The 16,134-nt window shown below is 33.7% G+C and overlaps 1 protein-coding gene across 14 annotated transcripts in view; it reads left to right on the forward strand.

Moving 5' to 3' along the window:
• The window catches only part of LOC143083001 (tumor protein p53-inducible protein 11-like), a 137,111-nt gene extending 132,600 nt beyond the window's left edge, over positions 1–4,511 (forward strand). For all 14 annotated transcript variants that reach the window (XM_076259088.1, XM_076259089.1, XM_076259084.1 and 11 more), the window contains one exon: positions 1,828–4,511. In XM_076259088.1, coding sequence (XP_076115203.1) covers positions 1,828–2,003 — 176 coding nt within the window. In that variant the 3' untranslated portion in view covers positions 2,004–4,511. The remainder of the gene's footprint in view (positions 1–1,827) is intronic.
• Positions 4,512–16,134: the final 11,623 nt, after the last annotated feature.

Raw genomic sequence — 16,134 nt, forward strand, 5'->3', positions numbered from 1 at the left:
AAATGAGATGGTCATTTGTCTGCAGTAATACGATTGGATGGTCATTTTTCTGCAGTAATACGATTGGATGGTCATTTTTCTGCAGTTATACGATTGGATGTTCATTTTTCTGCAGTAATACGATTGGATGGTCATTTTTCTGCAGTAATACGATTGGATGGTCATTTTTCTGCAGTAATACAACTGGATGGTCATTGTTTTGCTGTAACAGTATTGGTTGGTTATTTTTCTGCAGTAGTGTTATTGGATGGTCAATGTTCTTCAGTAATAAGATTGGATGGGCATTGTTCTCCATTAATAAAATGATGAGCATTGTTCTGTAGTAATACGATTGAACAGTTGTTGTTCTATTGTAGTAGATTAGATTGTTACTGTTTTGTAGTAATACGATTGGTTGGTTATATTTCTGTAGTAAAACGATTATGAGGTCGTTCTTTTGAAATAAGACTGAAAGTCAGTTGCTCTGTAATAATAAGATTGGTTGGTTATATTTCTGTAGTAAAAGATTGTTAGGTGGTTGTTCTGTAGTAATGAGATAAGATGGTCGTTGTTCTGTAGTAATGATATTAGGGCGCAATTGCTCTGAAATAATAAGATTGGTTGGTTGTATTTCTATTGTAAAAGATTGATAGGTGTTTGTTCTGTAGTAATGAGATTCGATGGTAATTTTTCTGCAGTAATACGATTGGATGGTCAATTTTCTGCTGTAATACAATTGGATGGTGATTTTTCTGCAGTAGTACGATTGGATGGTCATTTTTCTGCAGTAATACGATTGGATGGTCATTTTTCTGCAGTAATACGCTTGGATGGTCATTGTTTTGCTGTAATGATATTGGTTGGTTATTTTTCTGCAGTAGTGTTATTGGATGGACAATGTTCTTCAGTAATAAGATCGGATTGGCATTGTTCTGTAGTAATAAGATTGGATGGCCAATGTTCTTCAGTAATAAGATCGGATTGGCATTGTTCTGTAGTAATAAGATTGGATGGGCATTGTTCTTCAGTAATAAGATCGGATTGGCATTGTTCTTCAGTAATAAGATTGGATGGCCAATGTTCTTCAGTAATAAGATTGGATGGCCAATGTTCTTCAGTAATAAGATGATGAGCATTGTTTCTTAGTAATACGACTGGTTGGTTATGTTTCTGTTGTACAAGGAGTGGAAGGTCGTTGTTCTATAGTTATAAGATTGGATGGTTATTGTACAGTAATAATGAGATATGATGTACATGGTTCTGTAGAAGAAAACTGGATGGTAATAGTTCTTCTTTGATAAGATTGGATGGTAATTGTTTTGAAGTAATGAAGTTGGCTATTGTTCTGTAGAAAAAACAATTGAATGGTTGTTGTTCTCTAGTGACAAGATTGGTTGATTATTTTTCTGTATTATTACAAATGGACGGCCATTATGTGGTTGTAGTAAATGAACTCATCATAGATACCAGGATTTCAATTTTGTACACAAGAGCACGTTTTGTTTACAAAAGACTCATCAATGATCTTCAGAAGTTAAAAAGGCCAAATAAAGCACGAAGTTGTAGAGCATTGAGAACCCAAAATTCAAGAAGTATATGCCAAATACAGCTAAGGTTGGATAGCCATTGTCTATAGTAAATAGATAGGATGATCTTTATTGTATAATAAAAAGATTGGATGGTAAATGCTCTGTATAAGATTGGAGGGTCCTTGATCCATAGTAATAATAATAGATGACTAGCCTTGGATTGTAGTCATAAGATTGAAAGGCCATTGGCTTGTAGATAAAAGTTTTGACTAGACTATTTTTTATATTCATATGATAATGAACTTGTTTTATTTTTCAGCAATAACAGTAAATCTGACTTATGAGTCTGCGTTAACTAGGGGTCGGCTGGTGTTGTTACTGATCACCAGCCTGCTAACTGCTATGTCCTACTTTTTCTATTGGGCAGTTACATTCAAGACCTCTTCCTTGAAAAGGAACACCTCTAGTAAAGACTTGAAAGAAAAAGACCAATAAAAGATGGAAACCAGGAAATGTTATACAGAACAGGAATCATTCGAACTACATGGTGCTCTTCAATTTGTATCCCACGTACATTACATTGACAAAAATACTTTTTGTGATTTCTGACATTTTAGGGTATCAAATTGTTTGATAAAGTATTTAAAGATATATTTTTCCAACCATTATGTACTTTTTATTAAATACTTCACATATTACTTTCACTAGTATTTATAGGAATGTTCAAATTGTACATGAAATTTAAATAATTTGTTACTTTTCTAATTTAGGATTGAACGTTTGATAACAAATATTATAAAATTGTAAACTCTATGATATGATTAATTTAGCTCAGAAAAGCTTTGAAAAAAGCATGTAAAAAATGAACTTTCTCAGTATTCATGTTGAAACATATTTCATAATAGAATATAGGTTATATTTTACCTTTTTTATTCACCTTTTTGTATATTAGTAACCAGTTTATACATAGGGATTATTCCCAAGATACCTTTGTCGAATTTAGAATTTCCGATTCTCTTAAAATAGTTGATCTTGACACATTAGCATATTTGGTTGTTTCAATCTGACATTTTCTAAGTAGCTATATAAACCTTCGTTTGGATTCTTATAAAGTAATTCATTTGCAGTATTTGAATGTTTAAGGAAGTTCGCTACTCAGTTTCAAAATAACAAGATTTTCATAACACTAGTATGTATTGTTAGGGGATCAATAAAGGAACCAAAATAGCCAAAAAAATATATAGGTCAATGTGCTTGTTTTCGAGATATTAACCATTGCAGTTTTGGCAGGAAAATATTCTCTCTTGAATTTTCATAACTTTATCGTTGATAAGTTAATGTTCTCAAAAACTATCAAAAAAAACAACAATATTATAAGACTTTCACAGATGGCTTATAATTATTCACGTGAAAGATTTATAACAGAAAAAATTGGGGTCAATGGGCAAAATTTTTTAAGGCATTTAAATGGATAAAGTCGGAGGATTCCGAAAATATGACAAAAATTCAAAAACATGACAAGGGAACATCCTTAAGGCACACACAATGTCATAAATTTATTTGAAAAAGTTTATTATGATATGATTAAGATGGAAATTTTTAAGGCAGAATTGGGAAACTATTATTATGTATGATGATGATCTCCAATATAAGGAGGGTAGATAAAGTTTTGTCAATGTCATATATGTAAACCACACATCACTATCACCATAGTCATTTGTATATAATACACCATCATGCATTGTGTATGCTTTTTATGGCTTTATATATTTAAAAGTTTTGTAGATCTCAATGTCATGTACACACATTAGCTGTTTACTGAGACTTGTCATATTCATTTGAAAGTGAAGTAAATCTTTAATAATGATATCATATATTCCTTAAATGTGCATATAGAGGGTCTTGAAAAAGGGGCTTATGTTTTGAACATATTATGAAACATATTTTTGATTCATTCAATTATATCTAAAGGGACCAAAGAATTCTGTCTTACATATATTTGATTTTTTTTGTTAATTGCCAAATACGTTTTAGCATAGCAATAGTATTTCACCAGAAAATGAGGAATTAGATGCTCGCCTTGTTCATATAAGGATATATATTTTATTTCATTTGAGCTATTGGAAAAGGAAACATATTAATGGCTTATTTCAGCTTAAGTATAAAAATTAAGTCAATGTATTGAGACATTTCTTACTTCAAACACCTTATTTGTAAAACAGTTTCAACATGAATGTGATAATTTCCCTTTCTACTGAGAATTAGTCATGGCTTTTATCTCAATGCAGTGAAAGTATGATAGCCAAGAGAGAGCTTTTCAGAAGAAAAAACATCATCAAAGATACCAGGCTTATAATTTTGTATGCCAACATTCATAAGGTTTTGTAATGCAGATTTGCGTCTATGATTATTAGTTATGGGTTATCAGTTTGTCTGTCCAGATATCAAGGCAAAATAAAAAAAAACTAGCCTTGGATTACTTGCCGTATCAACGAGAAATTGAAAGGAAATTCATGTTGACCTTTCAAAATGGACACACTTCAGGAAATCATATATTTCAATTGTTCAGAATTATGTGTGGTTTAAAGTTATGTTTTATAATACCAGACGAGTTCAAGTCATTCAGGGTAAAAAAAATGACAGTGAATTGTTTGTAAAATCAACCAATACAAAACCTAAGAATTGATTTATAAGAATGTTTAATGAGTTATCATGTATTTAAAAAAAATGTAATAAGTATTCTAGGATATGTTTTATTAGTGTTAAGTATAATTGATTTTAAAAATCCTATTGATGTCTTATTATCATAATATTTAATGTTATATAAAGAACTTGTTAACACAAGTTGCAATGGAACAGGTTTATGTAAGAAATGTTTTGTGAATATATTGTAAACCTTAAAAGAAATCCCTCCTATGTGATAATGTAATGTTTGTAAAATTGTGTTTGATGCATAATTCATTAATTGTTTACAAAAATAAACAACACTTCATGATGATAAAAGATCTTCTGGTTATAATTTCCCAAATACTATGCTGGTGGATTTTTAGTTGTCTTATATCTGGGATAATGTGTTCCTAAATATGAAAATTGTGATGTATTGGTTCTGATAAATATGACAACCAATTATGGTGCAACATAAACTTATAAGAAAAATAAAAAAAGGGGTATTCAAAAGTAAAAACACAAAAATACTGAACTCCGAGGAAAATTCAAAAAGGAAAATCAAAAATCAAAAGGCAAAATCAAAAGTCCAAACACATCAAACGAATGGATAACAACTGTCATATTCCTGACTTGGTACAGGCATTTTCTAATGTAGAAAATGGTGGATTGAACCTGGTTTTATAGCTAGCTAAACCTCTCACTTGTATGACAGTCGCATCAAATTCCATTACATTGTCAACGATGCATGAACAAAACAAACATACTCAAATAGTAAAAATGTCAAAAATAGGGGTACAACAGTCAATATTGTGTTATCATCTTAATATCACTACATAAACAACAAATGTAACAAAGTAGCACAAAAAGGCATACATCAAATTTAACATTCTCATTTTGCTTTTCTTATACGGCTGAATTTATCTAGTATGTAAAGTCTACCCATAAATGAAAGAAGGTTTTCATTTCTGGTGTAAAATTGCGCGTTTGAAATTCGCACAGGTAGACATAACAATAATTTTGTCGTATGACGGCATACATAATTGCAGACTCACGTAAAGTAGATATAACAAAAAACAGACTTACAGTAAAAATAATAAATAAAATAATGGTGTGGTTCAAAGTATGACGGGACACATAAGTACAGTTTCACGTCAAATACGGCTGAATTTATCTATGTAAAGTCTACCCATAAAAAAAAGACATGAGTCAAAAATAACTGTCATTATTAAGAAAACGATTCGAAATATCACCACAAAGTAGGATTGAGATAAGATATGTAAGCATATTAATACATACCACACAAAAACCTGAATTGATAAGAAGGAAGTACAATTTTTCCATATATTTGTTGCACTGAAAGGGTCAAAACTTAAACGTTGAATTCTATTGGATATTGGATATAAACAGCTGAAATCCTACTAATCTGCTGTGACATTGGCCCTCGATCTATTAAAAATCAATTAAAAGGATAATTATAATCACATGTGCACAATTATACCAGGTTTAGTAAAGGATGGACGGGTGGTTAAATTTGTACAGTGACCTTCTTCATATTGATCCTGATTTTTGTCGAGCCTGCAACTTTTGTTGCAGAAAGCTCGACATAGGGATAGTGATCCGGCGGCTACGGCGGCGGCGTTAGCTCACTTCTTAAAAGCTTTATATTTTAGAAGGTGGAAGACCTGGATGCTTCATACTTTGTATATAGATGCTTCATGTTACGAAGTTTCCGTCAGTCACATGTCCAATGTCCTTGACCTCATTTTCATGGTTCAGTGACCACTTGAAAAAAAAGTTCAAATTTTTTGTAATGTTGAATTCTCTCTTATTATAAGTAATAGGATAACTATATTTGATATGTGCGTACCTTGCAAGGTCCTCGTGTCTGACAGTTTTCACTTGACCTCGACCTCATTTCATGGATCAGTGAACAAGGTTAAGTTTTGGTGGTCAAGTCCATATCTCAGATACTATAAGCAATAGGGCTAGTATATTCGGTCTATGGAAGGACTGTAAGGTGTACATGTCCAACTGACAGGTGTCATCTGACTTTGACCTCATTTTCATGGTTCAGTGGTTATAGTTAAATTTTTGTGTTTTGGTCTGTTTTTCTCATACCATATGCAATAGGTCTACTATATTTGTTGTATGGAATGATTGTTAAGTGTACATGTCTAGCGGGCAGATGTCATGTGACCTTGACCTCATTTTCATGGTTCAGTGGTCAAAGTTAAGTTTTTGAGTTTTGGTCTTTTTATCTAATGCTATATGCCATAGGTCAACTATATTTGGTGTATGGAAATATTTTATGATCTTTATGTCAGTCGAGCAGGTTTTATTTAACCGTGACCTCATTTTCACGGTTCATTGCACAGTGTTAAGTTTTCGTGTTTTGGTCTATTTTTCTTAAACTATAAGTAATGTGTCAACTATGTATGTTGTATAGAAGCATTGTTAGCTGTACCTGTCTGCCTGGCATGATTCATCTGACCTGGACCTCTTTTTCAAGGTTCATTGGTCTTTGTTTAGTTATCTTGGTTAATGTTAAGTTTATGTGACAGTTGTAATAAAGCTAATAAAGCTTAGCTTTATACTTAGCACTATCAACATAATATCAATGATTAGTATAGAAGGCGAGACATTTCAGCGTGTGCACTCTTGTTATATATAGGGTTCTTTCTCTCCAAACGAGGCTTCGTGAAGACGAGTTAGAACATATGGTTCAAAGGTTAACATCAGGAAACCAAATGCCTCTTATTACAGTCCCATTATTACCACTATGCACCTGGACTTCGACCTATTTATAATACTCAAATCAATTGGATTTTTCTCCAACACAAGGGACATTATCAATATATGGTGTGTTAATATAGTGTTAATATCTCAAAGAATTATCCCTATTAAAGGAGATGTTTTAAATGTCGGGGCGCCAGGACATCCGTACGTCATATTATAAGCCCAATTCGACAAAGTTGCAAATCGGAAATCAGCTTTAAAAAACATTGCTGAGATGTAAACTACAAGATGGGATGTTTCTCTACTAGCCTTGGGCAGTTGTATTTGCTTGTCAGCACATGGAACGAGCTAAAAATACTATTTGTACTATTGAGTAGCAACTGAAATTGTCATTGTATAGGTTAGATTGTAGAATGTCAATATAACAGGTTTGCTATGATCTGTGAGCTTCTCTGGATATGCTATCGAATGAAACTGTTTAAGAAGAAACTAATATTAAAAAACGGGATGCTGTTTTAGAAAAGGACCTTATAAACAACAACACCTTTCGAGAATTATTGGTATATCTTTATCCTGTTAGACCTAAAGAGTAAGAGAAAATACAAGAGATATATAAAGAGAGTAAGTGTTTGTTCAGAAGGCTGTCTCCTTAAATGGTTTTCACTCACAGCTGATCATAAAATGGAAAAAGAAGCGAAAGATACCAATGGATATTCAATCTCATATTAAAGTCGAAATCAAACTGGCAACGCCATGATAAAACAAAAAAGGGTTGGAACGATTGGGAGAACGAGAAACAGTGTTTATAATATAAAAAAAATCTGATGACACACAATAGCATTACGGTCATTGGCATATCTGGTACTGGAAAATCGGCTGCTATTCACCTTGTTGTCTGACGTATCCGGTCTTGCTCCTTCAGTTTGATGTTCATTCAATGCCTTAAGTGTTTATGTGTTAACTTGATATGTCTTCTTAATCGATTTATGAGATTTGATCATAAATAAACTACTGTTATAATCCAACTGTGTTCATCCTCTAGCCAACTAGCCTAGGTTTATTCCTACCTATTGGACAGACTTATTCAGGGCTTTTACAGAACAATGGGAATATAGCATTATCCTGAAATATCATGTTCAGACAAAAACAAATTAAATTGAATTTGACAGTTGTTGATTCTTTTTCTGGGTCATACACATGTATATTTGTTGTTTTAAAGCACCCTCCTTTTTATTTGATGTTCTTATAAAACAGTTTTGAAGCATGTTGTGACCTTTAACTATTGCCTGTAAACATGAAAAGAAAGTAGTGGAAAATGTCAGGTATTTTTCCAAGTTTATTTGTTTATTTGTCTTATATATGCAATTTTAGAGAGTTTTAGCTAGCTTTAAAACCAGGTTTTATCCACCATTTACTGTATTAGGAAATGCCTGTACCTAGTCAGGAATATAACAATTGTTATCCATTCGTTTGGTGTGTTTGCATGAGCTTTTGATTTTGTCATTTGATTAGGGACTCTTTTTTTTATTTTCCTTGGAGTTCAGTATTTTTGTGATTTTATAACAAAAAAATTCGTTGTAGTACTGAAAAGGAAAGAACTTGATTAATGCGAAGTTTTTCTTTACTTGAAAATAAGGAAACGTTTGCACACATTTTGTAAATGCCAATTTTACATTGTCAAGGTATTGAAGGGAGGGAAGGAGTTATCGAGGTTATATAAATATACTAATATTATCATAACACTTAACAATGAGATATATTATACCGTTTAACTAAATCTATAAATTTAAAAAAATAACTTGGGAATTCTAAAGGATGTGTCACGGACTGTGTCATTTAGTTGGCAAAATATACTAGAGTTCTTACAGATGTGAGATCGACCATAATAATAAAGATTAGCATACATGAAATCTATGCCTCATTCATTATATAAACCTCAAAAGTGTACTCCTGACACTAAAGGAAAATCTGTTTTATACATGTTGTGAGGAATAATAAGTAGCTGAAACGATAATCAATAATTTTCAAGATTATAAGGCAGCTAAGTCTACATTCACCAACCACAACAACAGCGTTAAGCTTAAATCCGTTCAATACCAGAGCTAGTGCATTGCATTTAAAATAGTGCCTGATCTCACGATCTAAGTCCTATAACTGTGGAATGAAATACCGGAATTTGTGTTAATATCGGACTGTACTAAACTTTACAAATTCCAATAATTATAAATAGTTACCAAAAAATCAATTCAAGCAAACTCAAATTCTTGTACGAAATTCGAAATTCTTTCTGAAATCTTTCAATAAAATTCCCGTAAAGTTGAGGTGATAGATACTTATGGGACATTAAAATATTAAAGTCGAAAATACACTGACAAACAAACCAACAAACAATCAACAGTACACAAAACTCAACATTAAAAAGGTTTAATCAACACGAATCCCATTCAAAATCATGAATTATCTCAGGTGCTCTTGGACAATTAGTAAATCCTGCTCCACATGGCAAAAACTTTGGAACGATAAACCATAAAAAAATGAAAGCTTTCTTCTGTGAAAAAAATGCAATTGCTTGGGTTTTATTTTTGTCGAGCATGCAACTTTTGTTGCAGAAAGCTCGACATAGGGATAGTGATCCGGCGGCGGCGGCGGCGGCGGCACCGTTAGCTCACTTCTTAAAAGCTTTATATTTTAGAAGGTGGAAGACCTGGATGCTTCATACTTTGAATATAGCTGCTTCATGTTACAAAGTTACCGTCAGTCACATGTCCAATGTCCTTGACCTCATTTTCATGGTTCAGTGACCACTTGAAAAAAAAGTTCATTTTTTTTGTAATGTTGAATTCTCTCTTATTATAAGTAATAGGATAACTATATTTGATATGTGCGTACCTTGCAAGGTCCTCGTGTCTGTCAGACAGTTTTCACTTGACCTCGACCTCATTTCATGGATCAGTGAACAAGGTTAAGTTTTGGTGGTCAAGTCCATATCTCAGATACTATAAGCAATAGGGCTAGTATATTCGGTTTATGGAAGGACTGTAAGGTGTACATGTCCAACTGGCAGGTGTTATCTGATCTTGACCTCATTTTCATGGTTCAGTGGTTATAGTTAAATTTTTGTATTTTGGTCTGTTTTTCTCATACTATATGCAATAGGTCTACTATATTTGTTGTATGGAATGATTGTAAGGTGTACATGTCTAGCGGGCAGATGTCATGTGACTTTGACCTTATTTTCATGGTTCAGTGGTCAAAGTTAAGTTTTTGAGATTTGGTCTTTTTATCTAATACTATATGCCATAGGTCAACTATATTTGGTGTATGGAAATATTTTATGATCTTTATGTCAGTAGCGCAGGTTTTATTTGACCGTGACCTCTTTTTCACGGTTCATTGCACAGTGTTAAGTTTTTGTGTTTTGGTCTATTTTTCTTAAACTATAAGTAATGGGTCAACTATATATGTTGTATAGAAGCATTGTTAGCTGTACATGTCTGCCTGGCATGGTTCATCTGACCTTGACTTCATTTTCAAGGTTCATTGGTCTTTGTTTAGTTATCTTGGTTAATGTTAAGTTTATGTGACAGTTGTAATAAAGCTTAGCTTTATACTTAGGACTATCAGCATAATATCAATGATTAGTATAGAAGGCGAGACATTTCAGCGTGTGCACTCTTGTTCGTATATATGTGTATCTTATTTACATATTAACGAAATTTTAACATCGGTTAACTGATGATGGCTTAATTCCATTCCCATTACAAATACGTTGTTGCCATACTGAAATAGCCCCAAGCAATGTATACGTAGTTGTTGTTTATATATCGCATAACGTAAATTACATGATAAAAGATATCGGCATCGATACATGGAAATCCGATATATATCAATGTAAAATTTCAATAACGACTGCTAGACAATCACATGTCTGTAACATTTCAATCAATGTGTGGAATTTCACAATTTTGCTTTCCTTATAAGTCTCAGGTACTAAATAAGGAAATGTTAGCAAAAAATAATACTTATTTATAGGAAAATCTTAAAAGTAGTGGAAGAACAAAATCAAACATTAGACCTGATTAACCAACGGAACGAATACAATACAACTGCCATAATCCGGATTTGGTTCGATCATTTTCTTCGGTAAACCCTGATTTCATAGCTCGCTAAACATCCCTCTTGTATAATAGCTAAGAGTTGCGTTATATTGACAAAATTGTGTGAGCATCTCAAGAAGATATTATTGGTCAATGCGACAATCATTGGGATCCAGCAGACACAATTGACATATTGCTCAACTGAAACAAATGAATGATGTAGTGAAGAGACTTCTTCTTCTTGTCTCCATATAAGCATCCTTTATAAGGATCACCACCATGAGTTATGGCGTATGAAGGAAGCATTTAGAGCCTGTATCGGTACAGATTAATGTGAGCATTTGCCTACCCAATTCCCCAGCCAGGCCGTGACGGGTCTTATGACCAGAAAGTTAACCTTCCCTAAACATAATACAATATAACAAAATAAAACATACGAACTCACACTCACCTGATTCGCTCAGTCCTCAAAGTATAAAAAGTGTATTTTTTCTATGTATCAAATATACTTTTTAGCTCACCTGGCTTTTTAGCTCATCACTTGGTGTCCGTCGTCTGTCGTCCGTCGTCGTCGTCGTTAACTTTTTACATTTTGAACTTCTTCTAGAGAACCACTGAATGAAATGAAAGAAAACATGGCATGAATGTTCCTTATGAGGTGATGACCAAGTGTTGTTACTTTATAGCCGATCCATCATCCAAGATGGCCGCCAGCGGGGGACTTAGTTTAACATAGGGCCTATGGGAAATGCATACAAATGACTTCTTCTAGAGAACCACTGAATGGAATGAAACCAAACATGACATGAATGTTTCTTATGAGGTGCTGACCAAGTGTTGTTACTTTGTAGCTGATCCATCATCCAATATGGCCGCCAGCGGGGGACTTAGTTTAACATAGGACCCTATGGGAAATGCATACAAATGACTTCTTCTAGTGAACCACTTAATGGAATGAAACCAAACATGGCATGAATGTTCCTTATGAGGTGCTGACCAAGTGTTGTTACTTTGTAGCTGATCCATCATCCAAGATGGCCGCCAGCGGGGGATTTAGTTTAACATAGGACCTAATGGAAAATGCATACAAATGACTTCTTCTAGAGAACCACTGAATGGAATGAAACCAAACATGGCATGAATGTTCCTTATGAGGTGCTGACCAAGTGTTGTTACTTTGTAGCCGATCCATCGTCCAAGATGGCCGCCAGCGGGGGGCTTAGTTTAACATAGGACCTAATGGGAAATGCATACAAATGACTTCTTCTAGATAACCACTGAATGGAATGAAACCAAACATGGCATGAATGTTCCTTATGAGGTGCTGACCAAGTGTTGTTACTTTGTAGCCGATCCATCATCCAAGATGGCCGCCAGAAGGGAACTTAGTTTAACATAGGACCCTATGGGAAATTCATACAAATGACTTCTTCTAGAGAACCACTGAATGGAATGAAACCAAACATGGCATGAATGTTCCTTATGAGGTGCTGACCAAGTGTTGTTACTTTGTTGCTGATCCATCATCCAAGATGGCCGCCAGAGGCAGGACTTGTTTTAACATAGGACCCTATGGGAAATGCATACAAATGACATCTTTTAGAGAACCACTGAATGGAATGAAACCAAACATAGCATAAATGTTCCTTATGAGATGCTGACCAAGTGTTGTTACTTTGTCTCCGATCCATCATCCAAGATGGCTGCCAGCAGGGGGCTTAATTAGTTTAACATAGGACCCAATGGGAAATGCATACAAACGTCTTCTTCTACAGATCTAACCAAGGAATTGAATGAAATCAAACAATGCATGAATAGTTCTTTCCTTACGAGGTGCTGGCCAAGTGTTGTTACTTTGTAGTCAAATTTTATCTGTTTTTATATGATTTCAAAAACCCAAGTAGAGTCAGGTGAGAGATCCAGGCTCTTGAGAGCATCTAGTTTAAATATCTGTGTTTTAAATGGGAAAGGGTCACCCCGGATGCCCCACAAATGCCTTGGCAAAATACGTCGAAGGTAATAACGAGGAATCGGTTAGGACAAAATCTATCAAAACCGACACTACCAATGCCCTGCTGTATCAATGGTAGAGGAAAGCCGAAAATCCTACTAAAAAGGATCTCGGATAGAAACTACCGATCCATAAGAAGAACAGCAAGAACTCTCAGACTTCAAATGATAGGTCTGATAGTTTTAAATGGAAACTACTAATGGATCCCATATGGGCAGAGCACATGTCTCAAACATACCTGAAAATATCTGCAGAGGTTTTACTCAACAAGAAATGACCGAAATCGAACTTGAGTATATAATCTATAGATGATAAAATGCATCCAAGAAAGCAATTTAGAAGACGAATTTGGACGATGTTGATGGATTCTCTCTGCAAAAATTTCACGTCCGTTCTCATCGACATCCACCGGCTCTCCGTACAGGTTTATCTCTAGATTTCTGTTTGATTTCATGTTCAGTTTGTTATGTAACAGTGATGAAACTAAGATTGCAACTTCCTCAGACACAGTTAAAATGGTGCATTTATTCCAGGAACACGTGTTGTGCAGACGTAAATCACTCAATTCAGAAGTTCTTTTTTATCAAAGATTTAAAGTATGATGTAAGTTTTATATATAACTCAATAACAAATGGACTTTTCTTGAAATATGTATAGATCAAAATATAACGAAAACACGAAAGTCTGTTCAGTGGATCATTTCCGTCATTTAATTGTTTTCAACCACACTTAAGCACCCAAGTAAGAAATAAAGGTAATTTATATCTCTTTCTGGTGTGAATTAATATAGTTTTGTTGACATATGAATGAACATAAACCAAGACAATCTTATATCTATTAAAGGTACAATTCTTGGCACACTGAATTAGAAGGCAAACGCATATTCTTCCAAGGATGCCACTAATTTCAATAAACTTTACCGAGTTGCCATATCATATAGACGAGCAATAGGCAAGCCATACTACCAGGTTCAACCCTATTTTGTATGTATAATTGTAAGCTTTATAAAAATATAATCTAACAAACTGAGCAAGGAACAATACTTACTCACAAACGTATTGGTAGGGTTCTTGCTGTGAGAGTTCATGTTGCTCAGTTTTAGTTTGTTACCCCGATTTTGTTTTTTGTCCATAGATTTATGAGTTTTGAACAGAGGAATACTACTGTTGCCTTTATTTATTCTTTAGTTTGCTATGTAGTGTTTTATTTACTTGTTGTCATTTCGTTTCTGCTTTCCTCTTTATCAGAATCGTTTCAGCTGTTGCCAACGAATGATCTTTTATATTCTGTTTTCGTTATGTACAAATAAACTCATTATAGATACCAATATTGCAATTTTGTATATGCGCCAGACGCACATTTTGTCTGCAAATACTCATCAGTGACGTTTAGATTAAAAAAAAAGTTAAAAAGCCAATATAAAGTACAAAGTTGAAGAGCATTAAGGAACAAACATTCCTAGCACTGACTGGAAAACACATATAATGTTTTCCTTAATTTGCTGATAATTTATATTTCAAAGCCAATAACGGCTTTGCTATTTTTTTTGGAAAATTCTATAGATAACACCCCGGATCTTCTGATCATATAACCTGCCAGTTTTTGTTTCTAACTGTCTGCTTTATTGCAGATATCAAGCAATAACTTAACATGTGTACCTTTTAGGGTAACACCCAATTGATGGATTGGATTATTTTTCAAATTAAAATCAGTGTGATAGACTTGACCTACTGATAATTTTAACTTGTTAGTTTTTCTAGTACTACTTTGATTTAAGATATATATTCACATCAATTTATGTTTGGTAATCCTGAATATAAAATTGAGAATGGAAATGGGGAATGTGCCAAAGAGACTGCATTTAATTTGCATTTAATTTTCCACTAGCTATAGCCATCCAAGTATCATTGTTTATAAAATATGATGATCACTGATTGGTTGATTTTTGTACGGTTATTGGCAAAGCAAGAATTTGTCCATAATACACGGATGTCCCAATCGCTCTCTCATTTTCTATGTTCAGTGGACCGTGAAATTGTGGTCAAAACTCTAATTTTGGCATTAAAATTGGAAAGATTATATCATAGGGAACATGTGTACGAAGTTTGAAATCGATAGGACTTCAACTTCATCAAAAACTACCTGGACCAAAACCTTTAATCTCTAGTGGGACAGACAGATGCAGACCAGAAAACATAATGACCATAAATGGCACATGAAAAACACCACTTGGGAGTTTAAATTTAGGTATTCTTTAGTTGATGGGTAGCTGTTTATTTGGCATTTACTCTAAATACCATTTGGTCTTTGCTCACTTATCTGTTAGTTTGGTTTCTAATGGATCTGTTATCTTTTGAATTATACAAACAATTACTTTTTTGGATTCGAGCGTACTGATGAGTCTTTTGTAGATGATACCCATGTATGGCGTATATATAAAATTAAGTCCTGGTATCTATGATGAGTTTATTACTAGTAACTGATCATTTCATTTTTGCACTATGCTTTGTTTATATACCTTTTTATGTTCCTTCATTTCATATAGGACGTAAACCAACCAACAATCAATCAATCATTTCATATATGAGGTGGCTCTGTACTTGTCATGGTGTTATTGTACTATGGTAAATTTGTGTGTTCTTTTGTTAATTTTTACTGGTACGCTTGGTCTGTATGCCATTTTATGCTTCTTTGTTACACGTTTGTCTTTTTATAGAGATTGGGATTGTGGCAGTGTTGAGTGCTTTATTTTTCACATTTTTACCTTTTATTTCTGTTTGTTTTGTTCACGCATCATTGTCAATATAATGGAATTTGACGCAACTGTCATACAAGTGGGAGGTTAAGCTAGCTATAAAACCAGGTTCAATCCACCATTTTCTACACAAGAAAATCCCTTTACCAAGTCAGAAATATAACAGTTGTTATCTGTTTGTTTGATGTGTTTGAGCTTTTGATTTTGCCATTTGATTAGGGACTTTTCATTTTGAATTTTCCTCGGAGTTTAGTATTTTTGTGATTTTACTTTTTTGTTATAGCTTTTCTTAGGCTTTTGCCTCAAGTGGTACCATCTTCATTAAATTACAGATGTGTGTAGTTAGTATATATGCATTTC

The sequence above is a fragment of the Mytilus galloprovincialis genome, chromosome 7, assembly GCF_965363235.1.
Source record: "Mytilus galloprovincialis chromosome 7, xbMytGall1.hap1.1, whole genome shotgun sequence".
NCBI lineage: Eukaryota > Metazoa > Mollusca > Bivalvia > Mytilida > Mytilidae > Mytilus > Mytilus galloprovincialis.